At 39.0% G+C, this 16792-nt stretch overlaps 1 protein-coding gene across 13 annotated transcripts in view; it reads right to left on the reverse strand.

Moving 5' to 3' along the window:
* Window positions 1–16792, reverse strand: part of BCAS1 (brain enriched myelin associated protein 1) — a 90493-nt gene that overhangs the window by 34249 nt on the left and 39452 nt on the right. For 8 of the 13 annotated variants that reach the window (XM_042858358.2, XM_042858359.2, XM_042858356.2 and 5 more), the window contains exons 5-9: window positions 15864–16007; window positions 15008–15052; window positions 7449–7589; window positions 3235–3270; window positions 2676–2891 (exon numbers count right to left, since the gene is read on the reverse strand). In XM_042858358.2, the coding sequence (XP_042714292.2) occupies window positions 2676–2891; window positions 3235–3270; window positions 7449–7589; window positions 15008–15052; window positions 15864–16007 (582 nt within the window). The remainder of the gene's footprint in view (window positions 1–2675; window positions 2892–3234; window positions 3271–7448; window positions 7590–15007; window positions 15053–15863; window positions 16008–16792) is intronic. The other 5 variants (XM_065566046.1, XM_065566043.1, XM_008172485.4 and 2 more) reach the window with 1 other exon arrangement.

Below are 16792 nucleotides of genomic sequence, written 5' to 3' on the forward strand. Positions count from 1 at the left end.
ATTGTGCCTGCCACGTATGAGATAAGATAAAATAATTCTTCCATGGCAATCAACCTTCCTTTGACAACAACTAGTTCATTAATGGAGACAAAAGATATATTTTCATGTATTTTAAAATCAGCTACATTACAGTGAGAGAGAGCGAGAGAACATGAATTAACAAGAACACCCCACAGGGAGTTGTAGACTGGTGTAATGCATTATTTCAACCATTAAAGCCAAGCCAGGAATTTTATTATGAAGTAATTACAATATGTCTTGTTTCCTACCGAGAAAACAAAACATTTAAAAATAACACCTGTTCAGCTAACAATGCAAATATTTTTCAACTTGTCTGAGAAAAGTCAAGAGACTTCTAAAGCTAGACAAACACTGGTTTGGATTAAATAAAAAGCAAGACAGGAATTTCAGACAAAATTCAAAACAGAATTTTTCTGAGCTTTGTAAAAGTTGGGCAATTTCCCCAATTTCTCTTATTTTTCATTGTCCCTTTATTTGGCTCCAGTGAGCTCATGATATTTCTATCCCATCTGGAAGCAGGAAAGACTAGAAATCTCACAACAAATCTTGTTCTCATAAGACTTCCAGCCAAAGTTTGCAGAATCAGGAAGTTTGGAGAGTTCAAAATTAGGCAGAGATGGACCCATGCAGCAAAATTTGGGTCCAGGTTTCAAAGACCTCAAAAGTTCACGGGTCTTTAGAGTCAGGCATTTGGTGAAGGCCCATCTATACTCAGAAAGTTGTGATAGTCACCCATATCTGCTGCAGCCTATGTTAGGTCTGCACAGAGATATGCAGAGCTCTCTCTAGTCCCTGTCCACTACTGGGGCAAATTTCTACTCTGATCACCCAACACCATTTGGATGGTGAGGAACATAATAAGTGGAGTGGGGATGGAGCCAGAGCACTGGTGAGACTCTTGTCTTGCAGTGATAGTATTTATTTTTGTTCCAAATTTTGAGGGCCACAAGGAACATTAGTTAGGATAGTCAAGCCCTTTTTGTGGGCTCAAAGATGGCCCACATGCCAGGAAGGATCTTGAGATGTCTTTATACCCCTTCAGTCTCCCTTCAGATTGACAGAGGTTAAAAAAAATAAAGAAACAAATGGAGGGAGTTGCCTGGGCCTGACATATTTGGGCGGGATTGTGGTGTGTGAGGGCAGCTGATATTCACAGTGGATGGAACTCACCACCGTGCAGAAGGTCTCTGCACTACTTGAGTCCAATAGAAGCCCTCAGGAGAAGTCTTTAGTGGGACTCCCCTAGTGCAGAGGCTTTGTGTTGGCCCTCAGTAGAGGGCAGAATCTCATTTATTAGTCCTAATGGAATTTTGGCCGATAAATCTTCAATGAGAGTTAATGTTCAGGGACGGATCTCCATTTCCCTTCTTTCCTCTTACACAGTAGACTAGGTTACTTATTTATTAAAAACTGACAACTTGGACTAAGTGAATTTCTGGTACAACTCCCATTGACATCAATGGATTTACAACATAATGGATTTGTCCCTTTGTTTTCAGCTGTTTCTCTTCTTATCCCATCTTGAGGCTCAGTTGAGCCAGACATATTCAGAAAGTGGATATGGTTTCCGTAACAATATGAAAGCTCTCAGATATCTCTTTCTCCACTTTACAGGCTTCCTTTCATTACAAATACCTGATTCACCCAACGCCATAGCAAAATAATAAACCCAGACAACTGCTTTAAACTGTCTTGGATGTGAAATGAAACAAGCAAATCATGCTTGCTTCATCTGTGAACTAGTAAGCACCATAAATATTCAGTGTCAGTGGCATACACAAACTATGTCTCCAATTCCTCTGTCCATTACAGAAATTATAGACAAAGAAGCTCATGGGCTTCATTTAATCAGTATCTATTTATTTGGAAGCATTTCATTGTTGGCATCTAAATCTGAATAGTAGCCCAGGAGGGCAGTTACTCACAATACAATGAATCAGTATAGTTTAGTGCAGGTCCTCTGGTAAATAAAATTAGAAGGGCCCAGCTTTTTGTATATGTACCACAAAGAAACATAGAAACTGCAGCTTCATTTTCATAATTCCTGCTAGTTTCTATCAAATACACTGTTTTAACTAAGGGCTGCCAAGCAGTCAATCTGAACCCACAAACTTATAAGCAAGTTCATTCTTGTTTGAAACCCAGCAGAAGAAACAGACCCAGAGAGGGACAGATTTTCAGACCGTTAAATAAATCAAGTGACTCCTATAAAAAGAAATAGATTTCTATGGAAATTACTCTAAAAACCTATAGAATTTATTAAAGAATAATATAATCTCTAAAGGATTTTGAAACCAATCTATATCATTTAATAGAGATTTATATCACCTATCATAGGGTTAGTTCAAAAATTCTATAGAAAGTTATGACTCTTTATTAAATCATATAGGACTTTTCCAGAAGAGTCATAACTACACACTAGTAAAGTAAATACATGTGCAAATAACCATCAATAGCCATTTGCACAGGCAACTGCACAAAGCACACGCACAATGGTGGTAACTGCACAGACATTCACACTTACCTACCTTGTTTAAAAATGTGACTCTGCTTAACTTCTTGGCTTAGGTTCCTTCATCAGGAATCCAGTTATATCATCTCCCAAAACTGGGGAGGTGGGGAGTAGAGGAAACAATTCTGAAATCTAGACATACCTTTTTCCAGAAGAGTTTGCTCAATGGTGTGGAAGGAGGTGCAGATCTCTCCTTAGTCATATCTTTGGGGGCTTCGGTAGTTGCTGCTGTTGCCTGCTGCTGAGTTGCAGGTTCAGAGGCTTTTGCATTCTGCTTTGTGGTCTGTGATTCTTGAGAGGGAGGGGCATTTTTTTCAGATTTTACATTGACAGAGGTGACAGGCTGTTGTTCAGCACCCTAGAGACATACACAACAATCGTTACAGCATCATTAACACTTTGTAAAGGAAAACGGACTCAAAACACACTCAAGCATCGCTCATGACAAGAGCTATGACCCAATAAACCATGATTACCCAAGAAATATAACACGGTACAACACAACTTGTACAGCATCAGTCATACAAATTGCATTGCCATACACTTCAGAGTTAAGTAATGCAGTGAACTCATGGCAAGGAAGATGTAAATGAAGTAGAAATCCATCCACTGCAAAGTCTGTTAACTGTTACATTCATACATTGTGTCAGACTGGATGTGGCAGTGACATTAGTTAAAAAATGACGGCATCATCTACTCACTTGGACATTAGTTGTCTGTTGGGCCTCTTTTGTGGACTAAAGGGAAACAAAACACAAAGGCAAGTTTGTTTTGAACAATACCATTCTTCACAGTTACACAGTTTAGGAATTGGTTGAATCTCTAATCATTTTCTTTTCAGTGAATATTTGTGTGTATGAAAGTCCAGACTCCGGCTGCCATGTAAATTGAATTGGACTGCCCTGCTTCTCCCTACCCTTTTTAAGAAACAAGGCAGCTGTAGTTTGAGCAGCTCCAGCAATAAACCTTTTGCTTGACCTACAGGAATTGCCCTTTAATAGAGAATGATACACACTACATCAGCTCTACCTTACTGGAGTAGAGCTGGCTACTAAAAGGTGTTGGGCTTTCATACTTAATTTATGGAAATCACCAAGCTCAAACTCATCCACTAGTACATCAGTCACCTTTATTTGGTGCATTTTGTGTCCTTTTCCCACCCAATTATTTATATCTTTAGAAACACTGGAGTTTCATGTCAGGTGCTTTGTGGCCAGTTCTGGTGCATTTATTTTCACAGACTTGTAATTTCAAGAAAAAAAAAAATCTCCAACTCATTTCCTTGTATAAGTCATAACAAATTAAAAAAAAAAGTAGACATAGCTTTTCAAAGGCACTCATTTGTGTGTGTGCACCTGCATATGCATGTATGCACATACAACCCTCAATGCATGTGTACAAACACTGGTTTATGTTTATAGATGGGGACTGTTTGCAAAATGGTGTCTTTGAAAATCTGGGTCTTAATTTCTGGGATAAGAAATGTTGAGTGATAAATGCTATACTGCGGCCTATGTTTTGTAGCAAAATGCAGATAAGATATTGCAAATAGTGCTGCAATAATTGCTTAATCAGGCCTTTAAATGTAGCTGGATCTGATTATACTAGGTGCGGCTGATGTAGAGAATTGTCTAGGATGGATTTGGGGCTATACAGGGCCGTGTAATGTTTGTTTTTAATTTCTGTTTTGAGGCCTGGTTAATATTTGAGCTATGCCCATTACAAATGACAGTGCAAGTAGATTTTTGTTGTTGTTATGATTGTTTGAGCATCAGGTCTTATTGCAGAGTTTTGCAAAGCACTGTATGCCCTAATTCAGTACTGAAGGTAAATGTTCTGTAGTCTTGAGACCTTTAGGGAGTAATATTTACTCAAGTTCAGAAGGTCTGCACACACCTTTAAAGCACCTGCGTTTTGTGGTAAGGCTATGCAGGGGGAGAGGGAGATGGCAAAGAGAGAATGGTCACACAGTGGGGCATCTCTGCACTTTAAAGGCCATGGAGTGTGCCTGGAATATATCATCTCTGAATATGATCAACAGACAGAGCAGACCATTGGGGCAGCCTAGGGAAGAATCCATGAGGTCCACACTTATGTAGATCCAGGGGCTAGGAATTTCCAGTCTATAAACTGGTGTTGTGGCTACAGAGAGGCGGCACTGGTGGTTGGAGGTTGATTCCATTGCCACCACCCTTCCTCCCTACAGAGTTCCCTACCAGGGCCAATTTATAATTTTATGTAAAAAATCAGGTAAAACTCAATGGTCTTGGCTGGGATTTGCTTTTCAATTTGGGAGTTTGTTCACATGAAAAGTGTGATCTTTGGGGTTATTGCGACACTGGTAGCCTTGCAGCATGCAGTTTATGCAACCAGATCCAAACTTCACTGAACCAGTTATCATGACCCTTGAGCTGCTCACTCCAAATGATAGGGAATCTTATATTAGGAAATTCTCGATTTTGTAAATGGAAGAGAATCAATAAACTAGAATATAGGCAAATGCTCTTCCTGCTTCTCTAATTCTAGGCACCCTGCCATGCTGTTGGGAGATTTCTTGAAAGAACAGGTGTGAGCGTTCTGCTGGAGACATGAACTTCCCCTTTTGTGGTTAGCTTCAATGGTCCAGAGTAATTTACAGAACTCCAGGGTGAATGCCAGAAGCTGACTTCAACTGTAGCACCTGAAAGTTAATTAATTATTTCTCGCCACCCCAGATGGAATTTCATAAATCAATAAAGTTATATTTAAGCATAAAGCGATATACACTCAGGATCTGGATTTAGTGATGCACAGGGATTCAGCTGGGGGAATCCCATCAAAGCTAACAAAATCCCGGGGTACCAGGCTTAACATGTTTCCAGTTACTGCTCACAAGCAACATTTGAAACTTGTTTTTAAATATGCTTATTGTGACTAGAAATTAGTATTTTATAGAAGTGACAGCACTGAAAAACAATGGATTTTTAAAAAAATCTCAACCATTGCTATCCTCTTTCAATTAGGATGGATACTTCAGGATTATTACTGAAGCTAACAAGACTATTAAATACAAAAAACTCCAAGTAGCCAAGTGTTCTCAAAATGCAGTGTTCACCGTTACATTTTATTAAACCAATTAGCCATCATTTTAAATACATTAGTTCTTTATCTAATTGCCTAAGAAGATGTGTCATGTTTAAATTACAGTTTGTCATGTCATAGGACCAGAAATTAAGACATGAGGCACTCCATTGTAAAGTTACTAATGTCAGTAATTTCAGATTTTGAAGCAAATCAACACAAAGGACTGACATTCCTGTGGTGGCACAAAAGGTAGTGTCCTGATTTGAGACCTCTGCCACAACTAACGGGGTAGTGTTTTAGCCTCAACTTTGAACTTTCTACCTTTTTCATTGGCGAGTGTCAATTTGTGGTCCCAATATTATTTACACTTGTTTTATAGTGTGGTAATTTCTTATATATTTAAACACAAAACACTCACACACTTTGAAAAACATAATAAAAAAATCCCCACAGAAGGAGGAGTGAGATTCAACATAAAAAGTATGCATTTATAAATACCTTTTAAAAACATATTAGTTAGTCATGTTTGACACTAGTGGGAGGTCTAGGGGGTAGACTGTGACCAGCTAATTTATTTTAAATGCATTAAATACTCTACACTATTTAAAAATGTGTTCGTTAGAACATGTTAGATGTCATGTTTTCAAAACATGACCTATTTTCCTAGTCTAGACAGTGCCCAATAGTTTTAACTGCAGCGGAAAGACTGTCATCCCTTCCATGAGAATTAATGAACATTTCCAGTCTAGAAAAAAATGAAGGAACATGGAACTTTTAGTGAACAGTGGAGAATAAAATGTTCTTTTTAGTTTTGAAGGGCTTCCTCCCCACCTCTAACCCTAACATAGCTACTTATTATAAAAGCCCCCTACTCCCAAAACATTCCAAGTGGGTGTCTGAGTGGAATTTTTGCATGCAATTAATATTATTTTCCTCCCCTCAACTAAAGAGTCTCTGATTTTACATTCTTTGGGATATAATGCTACTGTTCTTTGCCTCCCAACCACAGTGCATCACAACATAAATCTTGATCATCCTTGTTAAGACAAAAACTTTGATTAAGATCTAACATACTAAATACTAGGACTGGGTTGAAAATTCTCTGTCAACACTCCTTTTTCCTATGGAAAACTGGATTTTCAGCTACATGAATTTTTTTAATGGAAAGTGTCTGCTTTCCTCAAGGTTTCATTAGGAAAAACAAAAAAGATTTTCAACCAAAAACAAAATTCAGTTTTCAGCCAAAAATGTTTCAGTTTTACAATACAAATTCAAGCATTTCAGAGGAAAAATATCCCATTTTCCAACCAGCTCTACTGAATGCATGTTTGGGTTTATAGGCCCCAGTTCAGCAAGGTATTTATGCACATGCCTTATTTAAGCATGTGAATAGACCAATTAAGTCAATGGGATTTTTTTCATTGTCTTCAGTGGAAGTTGGATTGGGCCCTTAGAGCTAGCATCCCATTGAAGGAGATCTTTTTTTTCAGAATTCATTGTTTGTCAGTGCCAATCTTCTATGTATTCTGGTTATGGTCATTGTAAGTTTAGTTAGTGTTAATGACTTATTACAATAATAAAAGAACATAGGTTTTAGCGGATTAGAGGGATTCTTTCAGAATCCTGAATTCACAGATGGTATATGAGGGAAGTTTTTCCATGTTGCAAAACACTTTTTTCCTATAGGTTTTAGGTATATGCTCATGTAATTATTTTTCAAATGATTTAAGGGTTGACCAGATTCCGATCTCAGTTGCACCATATTAAATCCAATCATTTTAATACTTCACCCTGCGAGAAGAGCCATCTGTTACTGCTCAGGGTTCCACTTTTGCTAGAATCATATACAGACCTTATGCCTAAAGAATTTGCTAAATGTTTTGTGTCCTAATTTGGGACTCTCTGACTTCTTTTTCTTGGCTCCTTTAGCTTGGGATTCTGCTGCTGTCTTCTGAGCAGGATGCCCACCATGGCCCTTTTCCACTTTGGATTCCTTTTGTGCAACAGCATTCATAGTCTATTACATACTCCATTTCCTTTAATGCATTATTAATTATACATAATTAAGTATTAATTAATACATAATAAAACACTTACATGTGGTGTATTAAAGCCAAACATTTCATTTCATCCACCTGGACAATAACATGCCAAAAGAATGTTATATTTTTTGTTTAAGTGTTATCTCTCAGTTCCCATGGACTTTGTTTCAGGTGAACAGTAGCAAAATTTGACAGTCATCACTTGGCAAACCTCCTCTTTCTGTTATTTCAGTGGAATTCAGGTGATTTGAACAGAGTTACAAATCAGAGACGAATTTGTATGTGAATGTTTAATCTGAGTCCAGTGGGCCAAAGTCGGAATTAATTTAAACCAATTAAATCCAAGATTAATTTCACTCCAGATTAAACTAGTATAAATGAGATCCAAATTTGGCCCCAAATTCATCATTATGAATTCTACAAAGATTAAAGCATTTACTTAATTTTGAGCACATGAATAGTCCCTTTGAGTTCAGATGGATTATTCATGTGCTTAAAATTAAGTGGGTGTGTAAATCTTTGCAGGGTCAGGGTTTATCTTTATTATTTAGGATTTTTCTAATAATGTACTGCTGGTTATATAAAAAGGGTTTCTGAATAATATGTATAAATAATAAAGATGTATTAATCTTGCATTAATGCATTAATCTAAAATGCATGTGCAAAACATTCTGAGATATATGGAAATGTGTAAAACACTTATGCAAATGTCTACCAGCCATGTTGAAAAAAAAATCAGAGAAATATTAGGAAGTGGGCAGGTACTAACGTTCTTAAATCAGGAAGTAAATGTTTTAAAGTCACCCCATTGTATATTCCCTTAAGACAGTGTTTCTCAAACTGGGGCCGCCATTTGTGTAGGGAAAGCCCCTGGCGGACCGGGCCGGTTTGTTTACCTGCCCCGTCTGCAGGTCCAGCCGATCGCCAGGGTCGTGGTTTGCTGGTCGTGGTTTGCTGCTGCAGGCTAATGGGAGCTGCTGGAAGCCGCGGCTAGTACGTCCCTCAGCCTGCGCCGCTTCCAGCATCTCCCATTAGCCTGGAGCAGTGAACCACGGCCAGTGGGAGCCGCGATTGGCCGGACCTGCCAACGGGGCAGGTAAACAAACCGGCCCGGCCCGCCAGGAGCTTTCCCTACACAAGTGGAGGCCCCAGTTTGAGAAACACTGCCTTAAGAGGACACTGCTTCTGGGAATGATCTTCCAATCTGAGCATGAATCAGGAGTATCCTACTCTCTGATACCAGAGCTAGAAGTATGGCTTCAAACAGCTGGAATTTCCAGAGCAAAACCACTTACATTGACTGTCTGAGGAAGGCTGGTCTGTTAAAATAGCTAACCTGTCTGGGAATCTCTGAAAACCTCTTGAGTGGAGCTGCATGAAAGTTTTCAGTTGGAATTCTTAGATGAAAAAATGGCTTTTTTCAAAGCTGAAAACTTTCTTCAGTATTTTGGACATTGTTGAAATTTTCCAATTTTTAAAAAGGAAAACAAACCAACCCAAAATTTGTGATTTATTTCCAAGTTTTTAATCCCCTCACCCCAATCTTTCTAAGTGGCAAAATAGTAAGAGGTGATAGGGGAAGGGGAGAGGAAGAGAAAGAATGTGAGGGGGGGAGGAGAGGGAATCCTCTCAGTTTTTCAGGTTTAATTATTGAATTTATTAATTAAAAATAGAGAATACCATGTTTTTGCAAACCATACATACAACTTTTTGGCCAATTCTCTTCCTGAACCAAACTAACCTCATTAATGTAATAACATTAATGCCAATACTCTATAGAGTTCACAGGTAACACCAGTTAAGATTCCTCCTTTATCCACCTCTTAGAAAAATTCAGCCTTTTTATAAATGTATGAAAGTAAGGTGGTGTTCAATAAAAACATGCAGTGTATTATACATGCTCTTTAAGCTTATAGATTATAAAGCCAGAAGGGACCATTATGATAATCTCATTTTAGGTGGGATGGTAGAATGTTTTGTTTTATTTTATTTACATTTTATTTTTTTTATTGAATGTATTTAATTAAATATATTTATTTAAATCTAAGTTTGTTTTATTTGCTATTTGCAAATGTCTTGGGCTTAATTCTGATCTCTTATCCCACTGTAACTCCATTTATCGCAAACAAGGTACTCCTGATTTATAAATGAATTAAAAATCAGGCCTAATACATTCAAAAATATGAATATGCCAGATTAGACCAATCAAATCCAAAATGTAAACTACCAGCTGATCACAGGCTTTTGAACGCTTTGACCAATCAGAGTTGACTGACTTATAGAAACCACAAGAACATTGAGTGGTCCAGGTCCCAAAGCAATAAATATTGTTTGGTCTACAGTGCCATCAATTAAATTAAAGACACTATTGTTCACTGGATCATGCAGGATAATATGAAATATTTTGTAGGAAGCTCTGAAGCCGACATAGAACTAGATGTCATCCTGACATCTAGATCTTCCCTTGACATGCAGTTTCCCCTAACTCTGTTGCATCCTATCTCTTGGATCTTTTATTATATGATAGTTGAGTTTGCTATTAAATTCTTCTTACCCTCTTCTGTCCTGCAGTGCTCTTGATATTCCCATCGCTCTACTAAAGGGTTGAACATAGTGGGACAATTTCAGGAGTACTGTGAATGGTTGAATAGGGTTGAATAGATCGTTCAGTTGAGGGCAGATTTGTTCCAGTCAAGTAGATAACTTTGGCCAATAACAACTTGTAAAAAAACAGCGAATCCTATGACAGTGTGATTCAACTCAACAGAAGAGGAAGGTGAGCAGGAACAGTCAACATGGATTCACCAAGGGCAAGTCATGCCTGACCAACCTGATTGCCTTCTATGATGAGATAACTGGTTCTGTGGATATGGGGAAAGCGATGGACGTGATATACCTTGACTTTAGCAAAGCTTCTGATATGGTCTCCCACAATATTCTTGCCAGCAAGTTAAAAAAGTATGGATTGGATGAATGGACTATAAGGTGGATAGAAAACTGACTAGATCTTCAGGCTCAGTGGGTAGTGATCAATGGCTCTATGTCTAGTTGGCAGCCAGTATCAACCGGAGTGCCCCAAGGGTCAGTCCTGGGGCCGGTTTTGTTTAACATCTTCATTAATGATCTGGATTATGGGATGGATTGCAGCCTCAGCAAGTTTGCAGATGACACTAAGATGAGGGGAGAGGTAGATACATTGGAGGGTAGGGTTAGGGTCCAGAGTGACCTAGACAAATTGGAGGATTGGGCCAAAAGAAATCTGATGAGGCTCAACAAGGACAGGTGCAGCATCTTGCACTTAGGATGGAAGAATCCCAGGCACTGCTATAGGCTGGGGACCGACTGGCTAAGCGGTAATTCTGCAGAAAAGGACCTGGGGATTACAATGGATGAGAAGCTGGATATGAGTCAACAGTGTACCCTTGTTGCCAAGAAGGCTAACGGCATATTGGGCTGCATTAGTAGGAGCGCTGCCAGCAGATCGAGGGAAGTGATTATTCCTCTCTATTCAGCACTGGTGAGGCCACATCTGGAGTATTGCGTCCAGTTTTGTGCCCCCCACTACAGAAAGGATGTGGACAAATTGGAGAGAGTCCAGCAGAGGGCAACAAAAATGATTGGGGGCTGGGACACATGACTAATGAGAAGAGGTTGAGGGAACTGGGATTATTTAGTCTGCAGCAGAGAACGGTGAGGGGGGATTTGATAGCAGTCTTCAACTACCTGAAAGGGGGTTCCGAAGAGGATGGAGATATGCTGTTCTCAGTGGTGGCAGATGACAGAACAAGAAGTGATGGTCTCAAGTTGCAGAGGGGGAGGTCTAACTTGGATATTAGGAAACACTATTTCACCAGGAGGGTGGTGAAGCACTGGAATGGGTTACCTAGGGAGGTGGTGGAATCTCCATCCTTAGAGATTTTTAAGGCCCGGCTTGACAAAGCCCTGGCTTGGGATGATTTAGTTGGGGTTGGACTAGATGACTTCCTGAGGTCTCTTCCAACTCCAATCTTCTATGATTCAAGTTACTTTGTCATCACTGTGCTGCACACAGCTTGTGTCACTAAGACTTTTGGGGGCATATTTCATGGTTCTTGTGCTGCAGTAAGAAGAAATGCTCTATGATTCCTTCCCAGTGAATTGTGGGAGAATCTGTTTGTCCCGGGGGGAATTGTGGGAAGACTCTGGAGGACTATCAGAACTCAAATGCATCCTCACTGCAAAGTGGGTGGATTACCAGTTTGAGATGAAGTGGAACCCGGACTCTAACCCTTAAGCACCAGCTGTGCCAGCTAGCTTGCGTTGAAAGCACAACCGAAGTTGGGTGAAGACATGAGTGGAGTTAGGGGCAACATGCAGGTAAGAGTATGGGCTAACTCTGCAATGAAGACACATACTTAGAGAGAACTTATTCTGTGGACAAAGTGGTTGCACTATAAAAACCGTTCCCTGTTGTATTCATGAAGAAAAACCTGCTCCTGCTCCCATTGAAGTTGATGGTAAAACTCCCATTGAATTAACTAAGGGGAGGACCAAGTCCTAACTGGAATTAGGGTCAAATTTTAGTACTCCTGTTTGCTGACAGGGTTTTTAATATGGTGAAAGTGGCAAAATTCCTGTTTTGAGCAAAATCATTGATTATGAATTCATCTCTATCAGAAATGCATTATTTGTTCCTCGCTCTTTTCCTACCAAACTGATTTTGAAATGGGAGGGGAAGGGGGAATTAAAATTTAGTGCAAAACAAACCAAACACACAAAATGTTATCTTCTTTTTATTTTAGTTTTTTCTTGAATTGAGTGAAAATATGATTTCTCACTAGGAGTGAGGATTTATTTGTCTTGCCAATCTAAATGCTTAATCGTGGTGTTAATTCTGGAAAAAAGATTATTGGAAGTAAAAATGTGTTCTTTGTAGAAAGCACTCCCAGCAATCTCTGTATATTGTGCACAAAGGCTGATTTGCATATCCTGCTGGAGGCACCCGGACATGTTTACTTTTACAGGTGTGCCAGCAAACCAAACCCAAACAGCATATTTGTTTCCAAACTTCAGTGTGCCTATATCTACAGTCATATGTTGCAGAAATATCAGTCTGGTTTTCACAAAGTCAGGCATGCAACTGTCTATGTAGGCTGGGATTTTAAGAGGCTCCTGAGACAGCTAGATATTCAAATCTCATTGAAATTCAATTGGATTTGCGTGCCTTACTTCTGTTGGCTCCTATGAAAATTTCATCCCTGGTAGTTAGGGGCAGTTGACAGAGTTGCATGGACAAGTTAGGTAACTGTGTGCATGACCTATGACATGTCCAAACAATCAACATTTGGCTGGTTGTTAAGAATTAAAGGGACATAAAGAATAGCAGGAAATTGGTATAAAAGAAGAACTACATTAACGGTTATTTTTTATTACTGAATATACAGACGTCTGATGCTACTTTTGAAACTGTTTTATTCTCTTTATGCTATTTCTCTGAATGCACTTGATAAAATCTAATGAATAAAAATAATGTAGGAGGTTATTTAGTTATAGTCATATGAACTCATGACCAGGTTCACCGGGAATTCCTGTCTAATTCACACTGTCAACAGTTTTCCGGTAGGCTACTGTAACATTGCATTATTAAGCTACATTATATATTCAGATGGTCCAATTCTGCTGATGATGAAGCCATTATGATTTTTGACACTGACTTCACAATGGGATCAAGAGCAGCCCTTCAAGGCATACTTGTTTCTATTAGAATGATTTGTGCTTTTAAAAACAGCCCCCAGAACATATGCAATTGTCCCAAACTTTGGACAATGCCAGGTTTCAGATATGCACAAGAATAAGACTATTACCATAATAATGCTTCACAGAGCTACAATAATAACGATTCCTGGAGCTCACACATTTGCTGGGCCAATTTTTGCTCTGTTACACCAGTGTAAATCCAGAATAACTTCAGCGGCAAGACTCTAGATGTAACAGCATGTAGAAATTGGCACAACGGGCCATATCTTCAACTAGTATAAAGGCGTGCAACTCCAATAAAGTCTGTGCCTATGAAGGTTATGCTGATTTTCACGAGCTGCTAGGCGGTGGGAAGGAAATGTCACTGTAGGAGAGACTGCAGTCTGCACGCTGCATTACATTAGAAGAGTCTGGACATTCTTTCTACCCCATTTTAAAATCATCATGGAGAAACTGACTCTCACCTCCCCATGTCCTCAAATGCCTGAATAAATGAGAGAATTATACAGAGGTGGGGGGAGGGCAGAATTTACCTCACAAATCAGGAGCAGGGTACAGTTTTCATCTGCTTAGTAGGAATAGTACAGCCCCTCCAACTACAGCATGCGCCTAGTGTGGATGCTAGAGACACACAATGAAGGTGTCAGGTCTGGTCCCACTGAAATCACTGGAAGTCTTCCCACTGACTAAAATGGGAGTTAGATCAGACCCCTTGTGGGTTTGTTCCCACCAATGGCATCTGGTTTAGACCCCAGCTCCAGCAAGAGCAGAATTCAGAGGAGCAGCCGTGTTAGTCTGTATCCGCAAAAAGAAGAACAGGAGTACTTGTGGCACCTTAGAGACTAACAAATTTATTAGAGCATAAGCTTTCGTGGACTACAGCCCACTTCTTCGGATGCATATAGCTATATGCATCCGAAGAAGTGGGCTGTAGTCCACGAAAGCTTATGCTCTAATAAATTTGTTAGTCTCTAAGGTGCCACAAGTACTCCTGTTCTTTTTTCAAGAGCAGAATGTGTTGTCATCTTCCTATAGACCTGTTCCACTGCTGGCCACACCCTATACAGAATAGCTACAGTTCTGCTGTGCTGAAGGACTTCTGTGACCCTCTGTACAAACAGGTGAGAATGTCTCCCTGTATGCAAGGCCTCAAGAAAAATATCTATATTCACATTTAAATAATAGGAAGTGAAAACTGGCAGCTTTGCACATCTGTATAAGCAAAATCATAAAGAAATCCTGACCCGATAGTAGTTAATGGGAATTTTGCAATTGAACTCAGTGGGGCCAGAATTTCATCCAGAAACCCCAAACTCATCTAGTTTGAGAATCTAAATAATTTCCAATATAACAATATTACTATTTCAGCTTCAAACATCTAACACGGGAAGTGAATTAAGTAGTACATTCAGCACAGTATTTGAAACAGAATGGAAAAAATAGACTAGTCTATGGTCATCTTTCTTCTTTTGTATTTTATTTCTGAAAGGTTACTGTTTGTTTCATTACAACAAACAGTAACCTCATGTACAGAGGAAGGGAAGGCACAGGAGAAGAAAGTATAGCATTGAAACCAATCTGAGCACACTGGAATGGTAATAACAGAGAGAAAAACATCAAGCAAACTGCCTACCTTGTCCTCAGAGTCACTTTTGGCTTCTGATTTGCTTGGTGAAACCTTAAATATTTGAGAAAACAAAATACTGTAATAGTGGATGAAATATGTCCAAATTCAGCTTCTTTTATTAGGAAGGATCTGAAATTTCATCAGTTAGAACCCAGCAGGCTTATCTATGACAATAAGGGAAAGAATACACATGCAACCTACAAATATCAAACTCTATTTTGCTTTCCAAATGGGAAAGACTTATTGCATATTAATATGAGATGAATTCATTTCCTGAATGTAATTTTGAGACAGTGTCTGGAAAGATACAAAATAAAAATAAAAAATACATTAGACAAACCTGCAGGTTCTATTATTCCCTAAAGGTGAACCCAATCATGACCTATGGCATTTGCTGTCCTTTTGCACTGCTAATTTAGTATTTTCATTACCCAGCTTCCTCTCTCATTAACAACTATTATTCTTCCTTGTACTTAATGGTTTTCCTGTCTCTTCCTTGACTTACATTTGTGCTGCCAGTAACTGATGATTGTTTTGTTTGTATATTTAGACATTTTCAAAGCAAGTTTTAACTCACGGAAAATATTTTTAACAGAACTGAATGACTTGGGTTCTAAAATAGTCTATAAGAGTAGAGGCCGTTTTCCTAATCAGTACCATTAAGTAACTATTGCACAGTCTCTTTCTCTCCCTATCAATCTAAGCATTCTCTACGGCATCAGTTCAGTTTTACAACATTAATCTTTGGTACCCGAGATAATGAGCATATTAGACATTCATAGAAGCATATAGATTGGAATTTAATAAGCAGTCTTTGTTCTTAGATGTTCCCTATATAGCAAAACTATAGGCAAAGACTTACCAGCGTTTTAAAGAAACTCATGACAGAATTATTGTTGTCTGTTGTGGCAAATGCCTTGGGGTTCTCTTGTTTTACTGCTGCCTCGTCAGTATTGACACCTGCTGAGCCTTGCTGCACGGCTTTTTGGTTGCAATCATCTATGTCCTAAAAAAGGAGCACAGTTTCTTCAGACCCAGCTTGTTTAATTTCCAGTGGAATGTAAAAGTAACACTTGTGATTTGCATCCTGTTGCTCTCAAGAGTCACAACCCCAATTCCAGCCATACTTATCCAGCCTACATATTCAGAACAATCGAGCATTTATACAAATCTTTTTGCCCCCTCTCTTCTAATGTAGTAAACATTTGCAGATGGCAAGAGGAACACTGTTCTGAGCTACAGAATATAACACACATAGCAAGTAAAGTTGCATGCAGCATCCAAAACAACCCCCCTTTTCTATTAACATGGCTTAGCGCTTGTGGACGGTAACAAATGGCTGAGATTTTGGCCTTTGAAGTCGCAATGTCTGATTACAACATACAAAGAAAACTTCTGCTCCTCAATATAGTGCAATTTCCAGAAATAATTTTTATCTAGAAACCACAAACAATATTAAAAAAACCTCTCAAACCACCAGCAAACATCAACAATAACTCTAGCTTTTTAAGCCACACAGAGCTGTCTCTCATGTATGAGAGGCCAGATTTTCCAAACAGTACAATCAGGAGAGTTTTCCTATGCTCACACTCAGAATTGGGAATTTATTTTCAAAGAAGCTCACTTCCCATATAGGCAGTGAATAAGGGCCAGATTTTCAGAAGTGCTTAGTAGCTGCCGTTAGCACATTTACAGTCTGATTTTCAAAAGAGCGCAATATCTACCATGTTAAACTTTTCTGAAAATCTGGAACTCTTCGAAAATGTGGCCCCTAGACTGTCTTCATAATTT

Source organism: Chrysemys picta, chromosome 13, assembly GCF_011386835.1.
Source record: "Chrysemys picta bellii isolate R12L10 chromosome 13, ASM1138683v2, whole genome shotgun sequence".
Lineage (NCBI taxonomy): Eukaryota > Metazoa > Chordata > Testudines > Emydidae > Chrysemys > Chrysemys picta.